Source organism: Pleurodeles waltl, chromosome 6 (assembly GCF_031143425.1).
Source record: "Pleurodeles waltl isolate 20211129_DDA chromosome 6, aPleWal1.hap1.20221129, whole genome shotgun sequence".
NCBI classification, from domain to species: domain Eukaryota; kingdom Metazoa; phylum Chordata; class Amphibia; order Caudata; family Salamandridae; genus Pleurodeles; species Pleurodeles waltl.
The window spans coordinates 438,300,862-438,323,125 of record NC_090445.1 but is presented as its reverse complement, the minus strand read 5'-3'; the positions used below and the strand labels follow the sequence as shown (position 1 = coordinate 438,323,125).

The 22,264-nt window shown below is 43.8% G+C and overlaps 1 protein-coding gene across 7 annotated transcripts in view; it reads right to left on the bottom strand.

Annotated features, from left to right (window-relative positions):
• NFASC (neurofascin) overlaps window positions 1–22,264 on the bottom strand; it is a 733,849-nt gene that overhangs the window by 131,373 nt on the left and 580,212 nt on the right. For all 7 annotated transcript variants that reach the window (XM_069238522.1, XM_069238515.1, XM_069238519.1 and 4 more), the window contains 2 exons: window positions 17,538–17,660; window positions 15,616–15,789 (listed from right to left, as the gene is read on the bottom strand). In XM_069238522.1, coding sequence (XP_069094623.1) covers window positions 15,616–15,789; window positions 17,538–17,660 — 297 coding nt within the window. The remainder of the gene's footprint in view (window positions 1–15,615; window positions 15,790–17,537; window positions 17,661–22,264) is intronic.

Sequence of the window (22,264 nt, the reverse complement as noted above, 5' to 3'; positions counted from 1 at the left end):
AACGACAATGTATTTTAACTACAATTTTCTGGAAGGACCTGAGTAGTATGTTCCTTTCTGGATAGCTCTACATATTTCCAATGTAAGCTTCAACGTGTAAACAACAGGGCACATAGCTTCCCTTGGTTTGCCATCCATTTTTAGTCTGTCCTGGTGTACAATATCCTACCCCAAATGCTTCAGTAATTCTATAAGACTTCTGGTTCTGCTAGTCACAGTTCTGGCATTATTGTTCAGGTGATGAGGCTGTGTGTGATTATGGAAAACTGGTTCCTGACACAGCAGCCGCAAATCCATCTAACAGGGGTATGTAGAATCATTTAATCTGGCAACCCTGTGCAACATGAGCATGCTCTGAGAAAGTTGTATATTGGTAAAAAGTTAGAGCAACTCTCCAAGGTCCGATAAAAACCTTATAAGGTTTGAACAGGTTGCACAGCACTGCAAATTACAAGCCCTGAGACTGGGCACATTCTAGGTGCATATGTGCTAAGAATTTACATCATGAATGGGTGTTTAACAGTCCCTGAATAACGGAGCTGGAACTCACGCCAGGACTGAGAGGAATCCTTCTACAAACTCCATGCTCTTCCTTAAATCCGGACCTAACATTGATAGTGAAAGAACTTTTGCCCTAGAATTGTTTCAAAGTATACTAGACAAGACACTCAAGTCTGATAAAGAAAAGACTCAAAGGAAAAAGTGCAGCATAATATGCCTCCATGGAAGTATGAGATGATATAGTTTTAGCAATTTAAAAAATTCATATAAATCAAAAAACCTTCAAGACCAGGAAGAGGTAATGACAAAATGGCAGAAAAGATGGTGCTTTCTGAGAAACCATTTTCAGCATTATAATGACAGACTGGAAAAACAGGAATTGGGCTGAATCAGCTAGTAATACAAAGGTAGAGTACACTGCGTAAGCATGGGGAGGAGGACACTTGTGCTAAGGTCTCTTACCTTCGTAACCAGCTGAGAAGGAGAAAAAGTAAGAATAATAGTAATTACCTTTGCTTGGAAGGAAAATGTTACTGACCCAGTAAGCATCTATTTGTGGCATGTACTGCTGTAGATTCACATGCTCTGCATACTTCCGCCATCTAGTGTTAGGTCCAGAAGGTTGCAGGTTGTTCTTGTTCGAAAAGTTTTTTGAGTCACAGGGCATAGTTACTCCTCCTCTTGCTTGCAATGTGCACGATCCTCAACTCCATGTTCAAATTGTTTTCTTACAGGCGATGATGATTGGAGTGTACTACAAAAGTCAATAAACTAAACGATCATGTGTGGTAATGTGTATTTATGTACTGTAACAACCATAGGTGACCCGACAGGTGGGTGGGCGCATGTGAATCTGCAGCATTACATGCCACAAACAGATGCTTACTGGGTCAGTAACATTTTCGGTTTGATGGCATGTGTAGCTGTAGAAACACATGCTCTGCATAGACTGAAAAGCAGTGCCTACATAAAAGCGGGTGGGTATTTCAGTATTTTGAAATAGAGTACGTAGCACTGCCTGTCCTATATTGGCTTGTTGGCATGCTAAAAAATCCACACAATGATGTTTAGTGAAAGTGTGCGGTGTTGACTATGTAGCTGCTTTACAAATGTCAGCTATAGGTATGTTACCTAAAAATGCCATAGATGCACCTTTTTAAGTGTTGAATGCGTTCTAGGAGTAATAGTGGCATTTTAGCTTTTGCATAGCAAGTTTGACTACGTTTAACAATCCATCCTGCTATAGTAGATTTAGTAATAGGGTTATTACCCGTATGTGGTGGAGAAAAAGCAACAAAAGGTTGTTTTGTCTTCCTAAACTTTTTAGTTCTAGCAATATAGAACATAAGCGCTCTTTTCACGCCTAACATATGTAGGGCTCTCTCAGCAACTGAATCAGATTTTTGGGGAAAAAAGCTGGCAAATCAATAGTCTGATTTATATGCAACTGAGACACAGCCTTAGGCAGAAAGGTTGGGTTAGTATGAAGAACCACCTTACCTCTGGGTACCTGAAAAAATGGTTCTTGTAATGTTAATGCTTGAAGCTCACTTACACATCTCAGGGAAGTGGCTGCAACTGAAAAGGCTACCTTACACAACAGAAACTGTAAAAGACATTAGTGCATTGGTTCAAACAGTGGTCCCATAAGTCTGGTGAGTACTATATTCAGATTCCAAGAAGGAACTGGAGGTAGTCTTGGTAGTATTACCCTTTTTAGTCCATCCATAAAAGCCTTTATGACAGGGATTCTAAAAAGAGAAGAACATTGTCTGTTCTGTAGATAAGCAGCTATGGCTCCCAAATGTAACCCTATAGAGGTACATGCTAAATTTGCCTTTTGTAAATGAAGAACGTACAAAATAATTGTGTAGACACTTGGAAAGGGCTCCAGTTTTGAGAACTACAGTAGTAAACAAACTGCTCCTAGTTGGCTGCATAACAAGCTCTAGTGGTTGAGTTGCATGCTTCTTTAAGAATGTTCATACATTCTTGAGGTACATTTGAATACCCAATTTCTATGACTTCAGGAACCAAATTACAAGATTCAAGTCCTTGGGGTTTGGGTGTCTGATTTGGCCTTTGTTCTGAGTGAGAAGGTCCAGGTGTAGAGGAAGCTTCTTGTGTGGTACTCATGCTAGATTTAGTAGCGTGCTGAACCATGGTTGTCTTGCACATGTGGGTGCCACTAGTATCACTGTGAGAGGTTTGTCTGAGTTTCCGAACCACATATGGAAGAAGAGGGAGAGGTGGAAAAGGGTAGTCAAAAATTGCTGACCAGTTCATTCATAGAGCATTGCCCTTGGACTGAGGGTGTGGAAATCAGGAGGTGATGTTTGGGCATTTTTTGTTTTCTTTTGCTGCAAATAGATCTATGTCTGGAACACCCCATCTTTGGAAGTAGAGTTGGAGGACTCTGGGGTGGAGTTCCCATTTGTGGACTCATTGTGGTCTCCTGCTGAGGTGGTCAGCAAAAGTGTTGTGTGATCTTGGTAGGCTTTCCGCTAATAGGAAACATTGTGATGAATAGCTCAGTGCTAAATTGTCTGTGCAAGGCGAGACAAATGTAGGGAATGTGTCCCCCTCTGTTTCTGCTGATAAAACATGGCTGCCATGTTGGATGTGTGGATGAGGACTACTTTGTTTTTGAGATGTGTGACGAAGGCTTTGAATGCTAGATGAACTGCTAGCACCTCCAGGTAGTTGATGTGCAAATGTTTGTGCACATGATTAAAAAAACTCTCTATATTTTAAGTATAAAGAGAAAGTTTATTGATAACTAATACAATATTCAAAAGATATAAATACATTTGATGGCATGAGTAAATAATACAGTAACAGTTCAATTTCATGAAACGTACTTATTACAAAACCCCAAAGATATATGAATGCTTTGAAATGTAAGGAAATATATGCATATATTAACCCCTTCGCTGCCAGGCCTTTTCCCCCTCAGGTGCCAGGCCTTTTTTTTTTTGGGCTATTTGGGGCAGGGCGCTCTTAGGCCCTCATAACTTTTTGTCCACGTAAGCTACCCACGCCAAATTTGCTTACTTTTTTCCAACATCCTAGGGATTCTAGAGGTACCCAGACTTTGTGGGTTCCACTGAAGGAGACCAAGAAATGTAGCCAAAATACAATGAAAATTTCGTTTTTTTTTAAATAATTTGAAAAAAGGGCTGCAGAAGGCATGTGGTTTTTCCCCCCAAAATGGCATCAACAAAGGGTTTGCAGTACTAAAATCACCAGCTTCCAAGCTTTCAGGAACAGGCAGACTTGAATCAGAAAACCCAATATGTCAACACACTTTTGGCATTTTACTGGGACATACCCCATTTTTACGATTTTTTGTGCTTTCAGCCTCCTTCCAGTCAGTGACAGAAATGGGTGTGAAACCAATGCTGGATCCCAGAAACCTAAACATTTCTGAAAAGTAGACAAAGTTATGAATTCAGCAATGGGTAATTTGTGTAGATCCTACAAGGGTTTCCTACAGAAAATAACAACTGAAATAAAAATATATTGAAATTGAGGTGGAAAAAACAGCCATTTTTCTCTACGTTTTACTCTGTAACGTTTTCCTGCGATGTCAGATTTTTTAAAGCAATATACTGTTAAGTCTGCTGGACTCTTCTGGTTGTGGGGATATATAGGGCTTATAGGTTCATCAAGAACTCTAGGTACCCAGAGCCAATAATTGAGCTGCACCTTGCAGTGGGTTTCATTCTATACCGGGTATACAGCAATTCATTTGCTGAAATATAAAGAGTGAAAAATACAGGGAGTGCAGAATTATTAGGCAAATGAGTATTTTGACCACATCATCCTCTTTATGCATGTTGTCTTACTCCAAGCTGTATAGGCTCGAAAGCCTACTACCAATTAAGCATATTAGGTGATGTGCATCTCTGTAATGAGAAGGGGTGTGGTCTAATGACATCAACACCCTATATCAGGTGTGCATAATTATTAGGCAACTTCCTTTCCTTTGGCAAAATGGGTCAAAAGAAGGACTTGACAGGCTCAGAAAAGTCAAAAATAGTGCGATATCTTGCAGAGGGATGCAGCACTCTTAAAATTGCAAAGCTTCTGAAGCGTGATCATCGAACAATCAAGCGATTCATTCAAAATAGTCAACAGGGTCGCAAGAAGCGTGTGGAAAAACCAAGGCGCAAAATAACTGCCCAGGAACTGAGAAAAGTCAAGCGTGCAGCTGCCACGATGCCACTTGCCACCAGTTTGGCCATATTTCAGAGCTGCAACATCACTGGAGTGCCCAAAAGCACAAGGTGTGCACTACTCAGAGACATGGCCAAGGTAAGAAAGGCTGAAAGACGACCACCACTGAACAAGACACACAAGCTGAAACGTCAAGACTGGGCCAAGAAATATCTCAAGACTGATTTTTCTAAGGTTTTATGGACTGATGAAATGAGAGTGAGTCTTGATGGGCCAGATGGATGGGCCCGTGGCTGGATTGGTAAAGGGGAGAGAGCTCCAGTCCGACTCAGACGCCAGCAAGGTGGAGGTGGAGTACTGGTTTGGGCTGGTATCATCAAAGATGAGCTTGTGGGGCCTTTTCGGGTTGAGGATGGAGTCAAGCTCAACTCCCAGTCCTACTGCCAGTTCCTGGAAGACACCTTCTTCAAGCAGTGGTACAGGAAGAAGTCTGCATCCTTCAAGAAAAACATGGTTTTCATGCAGGACAATGCTCCATCACACGCGTCCAAGTACTCCACAGCGTGGCTGGCAAGAAAGGGTATAAAAGAAGGAAATCTAATGACATGGCCTCCTTGTTCACCTGATCTGAACCCCATTGAGAACCTGTGGTCCATCATCAAATGTGAGATTTACAAGGAGGGAAAACAGTACACCTCTCTGAACAGTGTCTGGGAGGCTGTGGTTGCTGCTGCACGCAATGTTGATGGTGAACAGATCAAAACACTGACAGAATCCATGGATGGCAGGCTTTTGAGTGTCCTTGCAAAGAAAGGTGGCTATATTGGTCACTGATTTGTTTTTGTTTTGTTTTGGAATGTCAGAAATGTATATTTGTGAATGTTGAGATGTTATATTGGTTTCACTGGTAATAATAAATAATTGAAATGGGTATATATTTTTTTTTGTTAAGTTGCCTAATAATTATGCACAGTAATAGTCACCTGCACACACAGATATCCCCCTAACATAGCTAAAACTAAAAACAAACTAAAAACTACTTCCAAAAATATTCAGCTTTGATATTAATGAGTTTTTTGGGTTCATTGAGAACATGGTTGTTGTTCAATAATAAAATTAATCCTCAAAAATACAACTTGCCTACTAATTCTGCACTCCCTGTAGGTATCAAGAAAACATTTGTATTTCCAAAACGGGCACAAGATAAGGTGTTGAGGAGCAGTGGTTATTTGCACATCTCTGAATTCCGGGGTGCATATACTAGCATGTGCATTACAGGGCATTTCTCAAATAGATGTCTTTTTTACACACTGTCTTATATTTGGAAGGAAAAAATGTAGAGAAAGACAAAGGGGCAATAACATAACACTTGTTTTGCTGTTGTATGTTCGCCCAAGTCTCTTGATAAAAATGGTACCTCACTTGTTGTGTGTGTAGGCCTAGTGCCCGCAACAGGAAATGCCCCAAAACACAACGTGGACACTTCACATTTTCCCAAAGAAAACAGAGGTGTTTTTTGCAAAGTGCCTACCTGTGGATTTTGGCCTCTAGCTCAGCCGGCACCTAGGGAAACCTACCAAACCTATGCATTTTTTAAAACTAGACACATAGGGGAGTCCAAGATGGGGGGACTTGTGGGGCTCTCACCAGGTTCTGTTACCCAGAATCCTTTGCAAAACTAAAAATTTGGTTAAAAAACACTTTTCCCTCACATTTTGGTGACAAAAAGTTCTGGAATCTGAGAGGAGCCACAAATTTCCTTCCACCCAGCGTTCCCCCAAGTCTCCCGATAAAAATGATACCTCACATGTGTGGGTAGGCCTAGTACCCGCGACAGGAAATGCCCCAAAACACAAGGTGGACACATCACATTTTCCCAAAGAAAACAGAGGTGTTTTTTGCAAAGTGCCTACCTGTGGATTTTGGACTCTAGCTCAGCCGGCACCTAGGGAAACCTACCAAACATATGCATTTTTGAAAACTAGACACCAAGGGGAATCCAAGATGGGGTGACTTGTGGGGCTCTCACCAGGTTCTGTTACCCAGAATCCTTTGCAAACCTCAAAATTTGCCTAAAAAAATACTTTTTCCTCACATTTCGGTGACAGAAAGTTCTGGAATCTGATAGGAGCCACACATTTCTAACCATCCAGCGTTCCCCCAAGTCTCCCGATAAAAATGGTACCACAGTTGTGTGGGTAGGCCTTGTGCTCGCGACAGGAAATGCCCCAAAACACTATCTGGACACATCAAAATTATCAAATACAAAACTACGTGTTTTTGCGGGGGCACCTGCGTTTTTGGTCCTGGGTTCAGCAGTCATCTAGGGAAACCTACCAAACCCAGACATTTCTGAAAACTAGACACCCAAAGGAGTCCAGGGAGGTGTGACTTGCATGGATCCCCCAATGTTTTCTTACCCAGAATCCTCAGCAAACCTCAAAGTCCAAAAAGTGCAGCCCTCACCATTCCAAGTGGGACGATTTTGAGAGTTAGTCAAGCTCTCATGGCCCAACTGTAAAACCAAAACCCCAAATAATCAAATGTCCACTTGCTTGCCGTGGGATAAGATGTTTTAGTATGCGGGGGAGCTGAAAGACTGTTCCCCCTTCAGTTGGGGTGGGGGCATAACCATGCCCCTACTGGTTGGTAGCCACCACCACACTTTTTTTTTAAATCCCCCGGCATTTAGTAGACTTTCTGCCCCACCACCGGGGTGTGGATTGGGGTTAATTGACCCATCTGCCCACTGGTGGGCAGAACAACTTTGACCCCATTTATATGGGGTGGGGGTATGGCCATACCCCCAACCTCTTATTTTGAAAAACAAATCTTCCCTGGTGGGCTTTCTGCCCCCCCTGGGGGCAGATGGGCCTTCCAAAAATAGGCGGATCTGATATGGCCAACAGTAACGTGCCCCCATGGGGAGCGACCCTTGCCCAAGGGGCTGCCCCCCAAACAAAACACACACACATACTCACACACCAATCCCTGGTGCCTAAGGGTTTTCTTCCCCCCAGGGGCAGATCGGCCTAATAGAAATAGGCCGCTTTGCCCCCAAGGGGAGCACAAATGGCCTAAAATAAATTTTCCCCCCAAGGGGAGCGACCCTTGCCTAAGGGGTCTCTCCACTTTCGTGAATTTGGTGCAAAAAAATCCCTGGTGCCTAGAGGTTTCTGTCCACTCTGGGTGCAGATCAGCCTAACTACAATAGGCCGATCTGCCCCCAAGGGGGGCAGAAATGGCCTAAAACAAATTGTTCCCCCCAGGGGAGCGACCCTTGCCTAAGGGGTTGCTCCCCTCATGTGAAACTGACAACAAAAAAATGCCTGGTGTCTAGGGGTTTCTGCAGAAATAGCCTAAAAATAAATTCCCCCCCGGGGAGCGGCCCTTGACCAAGGGGCTGCTCACCTTATGGCATAAACAAAAAAAACCACAAATTCCCTGGTGTCTAGTGGCACTTCTGCTGCCCGATCGCATTGCGTTCGAGCAGCAGAAGTGCTCAGAGAGACATGAAAGGAGAGGAAAGGCCTTTCCCCTCCTTTCATGCCTCTCTGCCCCCTCCATGTGATCGGAGGAGAAATGCTTTTGCATTTCTCCTCCGATTGACGCTGGAAGCCTATCGCGCGCTGACTTCATCAGACACCACAGGGGGTTGGGGGTGGCAGGGGAAGCGATTCCCCTTCAATCCCTGCTTGGGGGGAGCGCGGGGGGGCCTTGGCCATCAGGGGAGCACTAGCGCTTCCCCCGGGGGCCCATAGCAGGACGTGCTGGTCTCGTCCTCTGCACCAGGCAACCGTTGCAGAGGGCAAGACCAGCTCGTCCTGGGCACCCTAGGCGTTAAGTTTGTAGAAACCTATGAACAATATAAGTAAATACAATAAAATGTAAAAAAAAAAAAAAAACAGTTCACCAAAAACTCCATGTTTTAAGCTTGTGGAGATAAACACCCCATCCCATCTGAGAAGCGACCGTTGTCAAAATGACTTGGGAAATAGGGTCTAAAAATAACCACCCTGTAGAAAGACTGGTTTATTTCCATCACTGCAGAGAGCAAAAGGTGTGGCTGTCTACCAAGTGACCCTGTGCTTGAGACTCTAGGCGTGAGAGACATTTTTTCAACGGACGCATGTGAAGGCATGAATGTGGCACAATTACAATGCAAGAGGCCACCATTCCCAGAAGTTTTAAGACTGATCTGACTGTAACCCGTTAATTGGGGCAAAAGTGAAGAAGTTGTGTTTGGAAGTTTTGTATCCTTGCTGCATTTGAATAAGCTGCTCCCATGTGTGTGCTGATTATGGCCCCTAGGTAAGGTTGTACCTGTAGTGGGGTGAGATGGGACTTCTAGAAATTGATTGTGAATCCTAACTGTTGAAGCGGGTCGAATGTGACTTGAATTTGGTTGAGACATTGTGGAAGAGAGGTGGCTTTGATCAGCCAGTTGGCTAGGTATGGATATAAATGAACTGAATTTTTGGGCTGCGTAGGTGAGCTGCTACCACCGCAAGGAACTTTGTAAACCATTTCCCCTATAGGATCCTCTGTAGAATCCTCTGATGGAGGATATATATGATTGACTTTTGTTATGTGAGGAAGATGTTGCACCTGCCGTGGGCTAAGAGGATGGCTTATACTGTGTTTTGCAAAAAGTACCACGAGAGGAAGGATACAGAAGTGCCCCCATAGATGAGGCAACCTTTTTGTCCTTTTTCATCTTTTCTGAGGCCTGATCTACTTGTGGCCCGAAAAGATATAACTTGTCAAATGGAACATTTAGGGTTGTATGCTGTACCTCTTGTTTAAAGCCAGAAATACGCAGCCATGCATGGGGCTGAAATAAAATACTAATATTAATCCCTCTGGATGCTATATCAGCAGAGTCTAGCACACAGCGAATAGCATTATTTGTAATGAGCTGCCCCTCATTAATGATTTCCTGTCCCTTTTTCTTATGCTCCTCTGGGAGATATTGGAGTAACTGCGCCATTTCGTCCATGTGGGCACAATGGTATCTGGCTAGAAGTCCATGCACATTGGTGATACACCAGTGATTTGCTGCTTGACCAGCAATACGCTTATCAGATGCGTCAATAAGCTTACTCTCCTTGTCAGGAGGTGCTGCATCCTGAGAAGCCTGCGAACTGGCCCTTTTTCTAGGATTGGAGACAACCAAAGAGTCTGCTGGAATTGGACTCTTGGTGTATATTGGATCTGAAGGAGAAGCTTTGTAGTTCTTCTCCACTCTTGGAGTAATAAGGCGAGCCCTAGCTGGATCTTGAAAAATATCATCCACATGTCTACGCATTCCCTTCAGCATAGGTAGATATTGCGTGGATTAATGAGAGGCCGTTAGTGTCTCAAATAAAAAGTCATCTTCTATAGGATCTTTGTGGAGGGTACCTGGTGATATGTAGCAGCCCTCCTCACAAACTCCTGAAAATATGTCGTGTCTTCGGGTGGTGAAGATCTAACTGGGTAGCTCTCTACGTCAGCATTGGTGTATGTGTCAACATCATACTGTGACCATGGATCCATGTCCTCGGGCATTTGTGATGTGTCATCACTAGTGTCATGAATATTGTGATCTGAGGGCGGAGACCCTTGATGAGGTATGTCTGATGGGTCTTCTGTAGAGTGTTGTGGAAAAGGGGTCTGTTCTGTTGGAGGTTCAGTTGTGTCTAAAGCCTCCTCAAAATTGACCTGTCTCTTAGAAGGAGTAGCTTTAACCAGTACTCTTCCAGTATGAGACTGGATGTGTAATTGAGACTGCTTGGCTTGGAGCTGTTGCTTCATCTTGTGAAGAATTGTCTCTGGCGGATTTTTCTGCTCCAAAAGGGATTCTGGATTGAGTTTTTCAATGCGAAGCAAGTTTGCTATTCAATACCAAAGATGGAGAAAGTCTTTTCAGCACCTTACCAGTGGACACCGAATGTGTTGATGTTTTCAGTGCTGGATGGCTAGGTATGGTATGGTTTTTGATTTATGCTTCGGTGCCGAGCCTAAGGGCGGGGCTTCCAAACCAACTTTTCAATGCCTCACATGGCAAGAAAGCAGTGGCGACCTGATTGCTTCCCTTTCCGAAGTTAGTGTTTTGGGTGGTGCAGAGGCATGTTTACTCACCGTGTGTTGACCTGGAGGGATCCCCTTCTTTTTCAGAGTCATTTCGGCCTCCGAATGTGAATCTTGTACCGAAAACACCTCTTCTTCAGCAGCTGAGGCCTCTTGATTCTCCTGCTCTGCGTCCAACATGATGCCTTGAATGCTGAAAATATCATACATTTCCTCCAATTCTTGCCTCTGCACTTCGCACTGACGAGCTCTTCGATCTTGCAGAGTTTTCTTCAACCGAAACGACTGGCAGATCTTACAGTCCTCTTCTCGGTGTTCTGGCAACAGGCAGAGGTTACAGACCTGAGTGTGATCGGTCAGAGGGAATTTGGAGTGACACTTCAGACAGAAATGGAATGGCATCCGTCCCATTTGTTTTTCATTCTTCAGTATGTTGACTGGAGAAAAATGGGCACCCTAAGGGCGCAACCTCTAAAGGCCTCGATCGAAAAAGTCACTTATATAGTGTTCCTTCGATCCCAGAACGCAATGTAACAAAGTAACTGGTAGTTACTTGTCATTGTTTTTTCAGTCATGAGTAACTGGTAGATACTTGTCATTGTTTGTTTTATTTTTCAGTCGCGCTCATGGTGCTTTCAAATTTTATCAGCGGGACTGCCCGCTGTACAAAACTTGTTCTGCTTTCCTTTCCAGCCTCTCACCCCGTCACCTTTTCTTTCCTGCCCCTTCTCCCCCTCTACATGGCAAGAAAAGATCTGCTGTATAAAACTTGAAAGTGCCATAGAGACAGGAAAAAAAAATAGTCAATCCAAACAACAGAAAAACAGTCCAGGCGTAATTAAACTGTACTTGGCCGGTGCTCCTCAGCCAAGAACAGAAAGTGATGTATCAGCTGCCAAACCAGTTAGGAGGCAGCAAAACAAGAGCAACACTGCTTTCAACCTATGGTAAGCGTCAGGCAGTGACAAAGACCTTTACTCATTTCAACATGTCTTGCAGATAGCACATAGGCACTGTTTAGACTCGACCTAAAAGTGAACACATTTCCACAGAAAGTGAAGGAAATGGTAGTAAACATTAATAAGCATGGGCAAAAGCCAACAGGTTTTGACCTTGACACTGGGGCACTGTCCTGTTAGATTTGCTAATGTTTTTCCCTCAGATGGCTACCATGTGTGTGCATGTATTTGTAGTTGGCACCTTGTAAAGCTATTTCTTTTTCTTTAAGAAACATTATTCCACGATGGCCTCCTACAAATCTGTCATCATCTGTCTTGAGCATTCGAAGTAATCTTGCAGTGCCTCCTTTTCTTCTAGAATTCACAAGGATCACCAATTTTCTGTAACCATCCATGTGGTCCAAAGCATTGAAAGGCTACCAAATCCACTTCTCAGCCAGTAATCATTAGCACCGTTCACAGTGTCCATGACAGACAGTTTTTGTAGTACAAATGGCGATTTGGGAATTGTACAATGTAGAACATGATCGCATAGACTGTTTTATTTTCATCCTGATGTATCTTTTGCAAAAGGAAACCTTTTTGGCTTGGCATCCCAACAGTTTATAGGCCATGTTCTCTTTGCAAATGCAGAGATGCAGGTTTGCTGCCCCTTAGTAGTCTCTACTGCTGCCTTTGCAGCCTGCTGAAACAACGTGTAAAGGGAATTTTGTCTTATGGATACTGACAAAGCAAGATCTCTGAGAAAGTTTGCATTGGACTTTCTGCATAGTCCGTAACAGATACATGCAGCAGATCACAAAGGTATATGCACATCTCTCTCTGTGGCAGGAACACATTAAAGGCAAACCAACCGGACTTTTCTTGCCACATAAATTGATCAACCCTGCCGCATTATTTGGTCCTCTCTGACACATAATTCCAGCGGATAGGTGCAAAAGTGGGAAAGGGAAACATTATCTGGAAGCTTACATATCTCAAAAATACAGTAAGCAATTTCATCCATAAATGCACTGGGCGAAATAATCAAATAAGTACCGGGAAGGGAATTAAAAAAAACAAAAATAATTTGCCTCTTCCCTTTCAGAAATCATATTTTTACAAGTTTTGTTTTTATTAAACTCAGTCCCTCAGAAACGTCAACATTTATAGCTTCTTAAATAAATCATTTTCACACTTGGCCTGGTCTTAAAAAAAAGGAGCAACTAAAATGTAAAAGAAATTCTACTTTCTGTAAAGATTTATCAAAGAATGCATGCATTCTACCATGTGGTGTTTGCACTATTGAACTACTTCATGCCATTGTGAATATAATCAGAGTTTGTATACGGGTAGTGTGTGCATTATTTTAGTAATGGCGAGTGTAATTCAAATGAATCATTGGATGATTTTGGCAGATTTGGGAAGGACATGTTGGGGTGTGCAAGTAAAATAAAACGAGTTAGAGCTATTAGCGTTGTAAATTCCTAACTCGACTTTTCTTGCCATGTACAGAGGGGCGAAGGGTCAGGAAAGAAAATGTTACCGGTTAAGAGGCTGGAAAGTAAAGGAGAACAAGTTTTGTATAGCGGGCAGTCCTGCTGTATAAAACCTGAAAGCGCCATGAGCCCGACTGACAAATAAAACAAACAATGACAAGTAGTTACATAGCGCTTTCAAGTTTTTTACAGCGGTAACTCGATCGTCAGTCCCGGTGTATAAAACTTGAAAGCGCCATGAGCACAACTGAAAAACAAAACAAACAATTACTTGTCATTGCTTGTTTTGTTTTTCAGTCACACTACCAGTAACTTGTCATTGTTTGTTTCGTTTCTTAGTAGGGCTCATGGTGCTTTCAGGTTTTAGACAGCGGTAATTCGGTCAGCAGTCCCGCTATATAAAACTTGAAAGCACCAAATAGGGAAGATACAAAAAAATAGTCCATCCAAACAACAGAAAAGCAATCCAGGCATATTTAAACTGTAATTGGCCGGCGCTCCTCAGCCAAGAACAGGAAGTGACATATCGACTGCCAAACCAGTTAGGAGGCACCAAAACAAGAGCAACACTGCCTTCAACCTATGGTAAGCAGCAGGCGTGCATGCATTTGTACCTGGCATCTTGTAATGCTTTTTATTTTACTTTAAGAAACATTATTTCATGATGGCCTCCACAAATCTGTCATCTTTCTTGAGCATTCATTGAAGTTATCTTGCAATGCCTCTTTTTTTGGAATTCACAAGGATCACCAATTTTCTGTAACCACTCAGGTGGTCCAAATCACTGAAAGGCTACCAAATCCACTTGTCAGCCAGTAATCATTGGCACAGTTCAAAGTGTCCATGACAGACAGTTTTTGTAATACAAATGGCGATTGTGGGCACTGTACGATGTAGAACATGATAGCAGGGCAGGCTTTAGCACTGGTGGCGCCCTGTGCGACAATCTTTTTTGGCACCCCACACCCTATTACCATCTTCTTAGATTATTTTACTACCACCTGGCAAATGTGCCCCTCATCTCGCCATAGCCAGCCCCCCTTTCACATACATTAATTTGTTTTGAAGCACTTGTAAAGGCAGGCTTTACTAATCCACTAGTTATCCCCGTAAAATACAGATCTGTTCTTGACAACAGGCACATTAACCCTCTATGCTACTTTATGGCGAGTCAAAGCTACCGCTAGACAAAACTCCCATCTCTCTCCCTAGCAGGACCATTAATCACAAGAGGTATCTTGACATTTTAATTGCTTCTTGAAGGCTGGATGCACAAGAAACATTTCAGGAGGTGCTTTTCAATTGCAAGTTTCTAAGTTACTGCTAAAAAATACAGCGTCAGCACCCTCCAATCCAGGTCACCACCCGGTGTGGTTGCACCACTCGCACCGCCCTAAAGCCGGCCCTGCATGATAGCAAAGACTGTTTCATGTTCATCCTGATGTTCCTTTTGCAAAAGGAAACCTTTTTGGCATGTCATCCCATCAGTTTATAGGGCATGTTCTCTTTGCAAATGTAGTAATGCAGGTTTGCTGTCCCTTAGTAGTCTTTACAGCCTGCTGAAATAACTTGCAAAAGGAATCTTCCCTTATGGCTACTGACATGGCAAGATTTCTGAGAAATGTTTACCATGGACTCTCTACGTTGTCCCTAACAGATACATGCAGCAGAGCACGAAGGTGTGTCTACGTCTCAACGCACCCTCTCTCGGTGCAGGAACACATAAAAGCCAAACCATGGAAAAATAATAATTTCCCACCATGGTTGTCTAGTATGTAATAATGATTGGTTCAAAAAAACGTTTGCCGCAAACTTTATAAAAGAAAAATACGTTTTTGACTACGGCACAAATGGTAAAAACTAATGTTTTTGCTACAGCATTTCTGACGCTGCTTAGCAATAACAAAATGATTTTGTTCAACTGTACAAATGTGTAAGATTTTACTAACCTACAGGAAAAATCGGTTTGCTTCATTCTCTAGTAAGCAAGCAGCAAAACTGTTGTAAAAAATTGCTCCATTTCAGCTTTATGTAGACTGTCTAGTAAGAGTCCGTTCACTTGAATTGTGAGCATAAACCAGAAAGACTGTTTCTTGGAAGTATATCAAATGTCCAGTCTGTGTGACACCAATATCCACTGTAATAAAAGCAGGCAATTTAAAGGACCGTCCACAGGCATTGCTGCTCTTAGACAAGTTGGCACTGGACTGCCTTTTTTATGTGAAGGTATCAAAATGTGAAACAATTTACAAAATGATGAAAGACTAGAGTCAATGAGCATGGTTTCTGTAAAACAGGAAACATGGAAAAACACCAAATAACCATGCAAAGAAATGTCTGTCCTGATATGTTTTTGGCCCCATGTTAATGTCTGAAGGGAACTTGAGAGACACTTTGCTCCTTGGTCACCAATGAAAGGCACCTACCTTCGTTCAGGGTGATTGGTGACTCATCTGTGATGGCCTCGCCTGTTCCCACCTGGGTACGGGCGCTGAGTGAGAACTTGTAGCGCGAGACTGGGTCGCTTCTCTGAAGACTGTATCGTGTTTGGTTGGGAGGAAAAGCTTCTACCACTGGCCGTGAGGTCCTAGTGCCATTGACTGAAGAAAAGAAAGGACAAGGCCATTCAAAAGGCAACCAAAACACAATGCCTAGCATTCTTCGAAGCATACTTCTTGGGTTTTTCGCAGAGCATTCACATGGATCTGAAAAACAGTCATTCTGCCCCGTACACATTGAACCTTTCTCCATGGGGAGGTGGTGGGAGTCTGGTGCAACTGCAGGTGGCATTCTAGAAAAAGCTGGACTTTCCCCTTTAAGTAGAACTTTATGTTTGCTTTAGGACAGGTGCAAGTTGAAAACTGGTACAGTTGCACATGTTGCTCTAGAGAAAGATGGGTGCTGCAGTTGTGTGATTGTGCCCTTTACGAGTTCACTTCAGGAGTGTTTCAGAAGAGATATCAGAATGAAAGAGAGAAGAGACGGGGCAGAAAGAGAAGAGGGAGACAGAAAGGAAGTGAAGGAAGAAGGAGAGTGAAAGGGAGAATGAAGAAGTGAGGGATGGCGATAAGAGGGCAGGAGGAATAAGGAAATATATGCAGGAAACTAAACAAATAAAAGGAAGGGATCGGATTAAGGGCCAGATGTAGCAAGGTTCCAAATTGCGAGTTGCAATTTGCGAGTCCCAGCGACTCGCAAATTGCAACTCGCAATTTGGAATGCAGAAAGGTGTCTCAGACACCTTCTGCGAGTCGCTATGGGGTCGCAAAGACCCACCTCAATAATATTAATGAGGTGGGTCGCAATTTGCGACCCCATAGCGATTCAGGGCACTCACGGGGATGGTGGCCTGCTGGGAACAGCAGACCACCATGTCCGTGACTGCTTTTAAATAAAGCAGTCTTTTTTTTTCAAAGTTCAACCCGTTTTCCTTAAAGGAAAACGAGCTGCACTTTGAAAAAAAAAACGAAACCTTTAGTTTCGGTATTTTTCAGGGCAGGTAGTGGTCCATTGCGCAATCGCGGTCGCAAATGAATATACATAGCATTGCAAGTCGCTAATAGGAAGGGTACACCCCTTCCTATTAGCGAGTCGGAAATGCATTTTGCGAGTCGGATCCGACTCGCAAAATGCATTTCTGCATTCCGGTGAGGCTTTTGCGACTCGCAAACGGCGTTTTTTGCCGTTTGCGAGTCGCAAACGCTTTGCTACAACTGGCCCTTAATGTGGAAGGACAGCTTATCGGGAGTGGGCAGATGGGAAGAAAGAGGAGTGAGGAACAAAAAACAAAGAAAGGAGAAGAAGGAAATTGAGAGTATCTTTTTAGAACTGCTAGACAGATTAATGGTCTCTGTATAGGAGGGCTGGCTTCCGGTGCTTGCAATGATCCACTCTAATGTGACCATTCAAGTAGTTTATCCTGCAGCATCAATAAGACCTGCAAGAGGAACATGGCTGTAAACACCATTCATGCTTGTTCACAAAATGCTAACTTAACCATTTTCACTCATCTCACTATGTGTGGCATTACTGTTTCTCTTACTGAGCTGCCCTCTCCACTAATGTATTGTAACTAATGTGCATTCTTATTCACTAAATAGGCACCACATCTGCTCTTCAGATTATAATGTTATTGAATAACTACATCTGGACGAACTGTATTGAAAAGTGCTCTGAAATCTACGACCATAGCGCCTGAGGCTAAAGTGTTAGGGAAAAAGTATTTTAGATAAATACAGGAGTTTGTAGGCTGCAGCGCTCCTCGGAAAACTGTACTTGCTGACATAATGTAATAAGGAGCAGCAAGATTTACACACACAAAGCCTTTTGATAAAAAACTGGCACTTACACAAGTGGTATTTCAGCGAGTACCCTGTGAGCACACCGTTGGGATGTTCGGGGTGGCCCCACTCCAGGATGATGCTCTCCAGATTTGGTTGTCTGACCCTGAAATACCTTGGGGGGCTTGGTACTGTGAGAGAAGCAAGAAAAGAAGAAAAATGTATGCACACAGACATAAACTGCACAATTTTACCAAAACATATCTTGCAGGTCGAGGAGGTGTTGTCCTCATTTACAATAAGGTCATTGGTTTGAAACATCGGCCATGAGTCCAACTCTATCAGCCATTACTGCAAACCAATACAACAATGAGAGTCCGAGCAGCGGGCCCTGCTGGAAACAAGATGACAGTGAAGGCAGTGGCAGCTCCTCCACTAAAGCGGAGGAGTGTCGCCCCACTGCTTGCAGCAGAAGGAAAAATAAAATGATAATAACAGGTAGTTATTATCATTTTATTTTTAGCTGAGCAAGGTTAGGACCAGCCAAACAGACATGCGCACTTTGTATTACTCCTCCTGACTGTACTGCACAGCCGGGAGGAGAAAGTGCACAAAGTCCCACTCCCTCTGTGAGCGCTGAAGCAGGCCACTCACACCAATCATGACGCTGCTGTCATGCTGGTGACAGCAGCGTTGTGATTGGCTGAGGGGAGTCTGAGAGCCTGTGTGGTTCCGGAGGAGGTCGGAGGAGACAAACCCCTCTCCGTTCAAAGCAGGTAAGTGTTTTTTTGTCTTTTTTAAAAATTCCCCCCACTGCCCCGTGCTGCTGCTGATTGACAAGGAGGCAATATCTTGTGCTTGACAGAGAGAACAGCTTAGAGCCCACCGCATCCCAGCCTGGAAACTACGAGGCGACCATCATGAACGTCAATTCATCAAAATGCCAGGGGTAGCGTAATTGACAGTACACGCCATTTGACCTTTACTTTCATTCACACACATGCTTACACATACAAATTCACACACTCTCCCTCACATAAATACACACTCACCCGCAAGCACACATACAAAATGCATTAAATTTTTTTACTTACCTCAGCTACCAGTTAGGGACATATTCCAGTTAACTGTACTCCATTTTTTATTACACAAATAGTGAATATTATTCACTTTTTGTGTAGTAAAACAACTGACACAACCAGTAAAGTGGAGCCCAAACTGACATCCATTTCGAGGAGGAACCCATGTGTTCCAGGCATTGATTGTGCCACCTCTAAGGCCAGGGGTCCCAAAGGCAGTGCCAGGGGTCACAAGAGGCAAGCTAGAGGTCGCAGTTGTGACCCCTGGCAACCCCGAAAGGACATCCATGGCAGCCATCCCATTGGTGGGAGACTGAAACCCAGAGCAGTTTTGCTACAGCATTTGATGTTTGGGGTCGCTGGCCCTATTATTTTTTTTGGAGGGGGGGGGGCGGCCCTTGCCCTTTGCCCGTCCCTGACCCACGGAGAAAACGTGGCCTACTGTGCTGTACCTGTGGCCTGCCTTTGCCTCCACCAGGTGCGAAGTGAAGGGGGGACTTAGTCAGCCGTGAAGCAATTACAATGTGGTTGGGAGCCCTCCTCACTGGGCTGGTCCTGACGTGCCTTCTCTGCTGAGGAGTGACAAGCCCTCCAGAAACAATCAGTGCCCCCTGGCCACACATCCCAGGATAGGCAGGGGTGACTCTGTTGATTCCCGGTGACCCATTCATAGGCGCAGTCTGCAATTTGATAGCAAGGCTAAGAAGCAGCACTGACTGCGGCTACAATCCCAATAAGGCACGGAGCACAAATTTACTACAGAATACAGTATTCTCTCAATCTCTAGAATAAATCTGAGGGGGGGCAAGCAAGGGCTGATTAGGCATAGGCAGACCTCACCCAGCCTAACAGACCAAAGTAATTCTGAAAGCCATGCAGACCTCAAGCCTGGCGTTTGAAGCTAAAATTGGTCAGGCAGTGCGGACATGGTACTCCTGAGACATGATCTCAGAAATGTAGTCAACCGGGTCACAGAAGAGGAAGACCACTTCCCAAAGAAATGACAACATGGGCAGAGAACTCCAGTGCCCTGTTCAGCAACTCAAAAAGACTACTAGCAACCCATCAGAACGAGTGGAGGACACTGAGGGGTGGACTTGCCATAATATTCTGAGATTCACTACCTTCCCTGAAAGAGCAGAGCAGTCCAGTCTAGAAATGGTCCTTGAGACATGGTTGAAGGGCTTCTTCCTGGCAAACAAACTGTCTCTCTGCTACAGCTGAATCAGGGAAATTCCTGGCTTTTTCAGACTACACTATGCTGGTCCAAACACAAAAGAAATTAACTGAACACATAGAGAATAAAATGAAAACTATGGACCTAAACTACATGATACTCTGTTCGGCCAAACTGAAAGTTGGATTTCAAAATGAAGCACACTTTTTCAAGATGCTGGAAAGAAATGGTCTTGGATGGATGTGGTAAAAGTCGGCACAGGGGGAATAAAAAGGAGCAGTCATGCAATATGCCAAAATGAATTTCCCACATGCACTTCTTAGGAGACCCACTTGTGATGCACAAAGTATGACTTTTGGGGCTTCTTCGGCTATACTAAGGTTTACCCACTCAGGAATCACCCAGAGCTGCAGCGGGCAGCTATCCTCCTTTGTAAGACTGTCCGACTTTCTTTATCTAGGGTCTATAATGATGATCTGGGTTGCTCTGTGGCTACTGCAAGACTGTCAGAGGTTCATTTATTGACAGTGGACAATGTGTACACCCAATCAGCCTTCTGGAGGCCGCTTCTTGCCAAATTGTTGATTTGATACTAAACAACCCCCACCCAGGATAGTGATCGTAGGAGTGCACTTTAATTCTTTAATACACTCAGCCCTGGACTTGAGTGGGTCCATCACAACACATATTATGTAAACAGTGCAAAATAGGCTGAATCACTAGGAATGTGTGACACATGGTGGCAGAAGAATATGCTAGAAAGGCAGTATATTGTTTATAAGGTCCCAGAGAAATGCTTTTCCAGATTAGATTACATATTTGTTCCCGGAGATGACTACCACACAGAAAGTGCAAATTCTCCCAAGCAGTTTTCATAATAACTCGCCAGTTGGTTTGACACGCGTGAGTATGCACAGGGTTTGACAGGTATGTGATGGCTTAATGCTTGGTGGTTAAAGGATGAAAAACTGGACGATCTACTTTGGGATGTAATCAGTGAACACCACCTCGGTTCCCTCACTCAGCACTCTATGAGAGGCCTTCAAAACAGTCATACAAGGGAGGTCTATGTCCTTCCTGAGCAGGAAAACTAAGGATAGGCAGAGGGAAAAGGTACACTCTAGGAGTAAATTATGTACCTAGAAAGCCATTAGATTCACTCACAAAACACCACCAACCCTCAGGCAGCTTGAGGCAGCCAAGCTAGCACTTAGGCCAAAACTTTAAACAATGCACGGGTAACCTGGTTAGCCTCCTGGTACAGAATACATGAATATGTGGGCAAAGGGGGTAAATGTCTCTATTGGCTGACCAACAGGAAAGCTAGGGCTAGAATTACTCCCTCAGTCCTCAACGGTAATAAGGAATTTGTGACAGAGTACACTGTGGTAGCAGAGACATCTGCAAAATACTAGAAATCCTGTCATAAGCGGAGATTGACAACCCTATGGTTAGGGACCTGATTATACACACACCCAATCACACCCTATCAGCAGAAGACTGAACAGAACTAGATCTCCTACTGATAGAAGGCAATGCCTGCAGGCATGGCACCATGTCTGAATGGTCTGCCTCTAGATTTAAAAAAAATACATCTCCTTACTAATACAACATTCAAAGACTATGTTTAATGAAACTCCACACAGGAACCTCTACTACTGTATGTGCATGAGGAAACTGCAACAGTAATAGCCTGGTAAACTACATACTGACTTCACTTCCTACTATGCCAAGTTTCTTTTATCAGTGTCAAAGCAAAAATGTTGGCGCAGATCACAACCAACAGGCTAAGCAGGGTGATAAATAATCTGGTCCACAGTGGCCCCCTCCGATTGCCTACAGTGCCTACATGTGGCACTTGTGAGAGCAGATGAGTTGCTGGGTGAAGCACCTCTGATGTCGGTGGACTTGAAAAAGGCCTTCAACATGGTTCACTGGCTCATTATTTGTGGGTCTTGGAAAGGATTAATTTTGGTCTACCCCACCTTAAGTACATCATGGTGATTCATATGACTTAAGTACATCACTTGATTTATACGGTTCCATGGGCCCATATTAGAATAAATGGAGTGCTTGCTCCCCCCATTTCAGTGGAAAGAGGCATGCTTCCCACTTCTTTTTGTTCTGGTAAACATGTCCCCCGATGTATGGGTCTGACAAGACGCGTAGCTGCAAGAATTCCAATGGGGCCATGGTCATGTCCTTATATGCTGACAATATGTTACTATGCATCGAACTAACAGACACAACTCTCCCCAGGCTAATTTATATCCCACAGATTTATGGTGAAGCCTCCCGACGTATGGTGAACTGGGGGAAGTCTGTCTTTTCCTGGTGAGAGGATGCTGTCTGCTGGGATTAGCCCAAGTGCTGTTGCGCATTTCAACAGACCATTTTAAATGCCTAGGCATGTTGGTGACAATGTGCCTACACACATGCTGGGACTTAAACATGAATGCCACAGCCTTTATATTCAACAAAACTACCCACGTCCAATCCCTCCACAATTATCTCTGACTTGTGGCCGATGATCGGTACA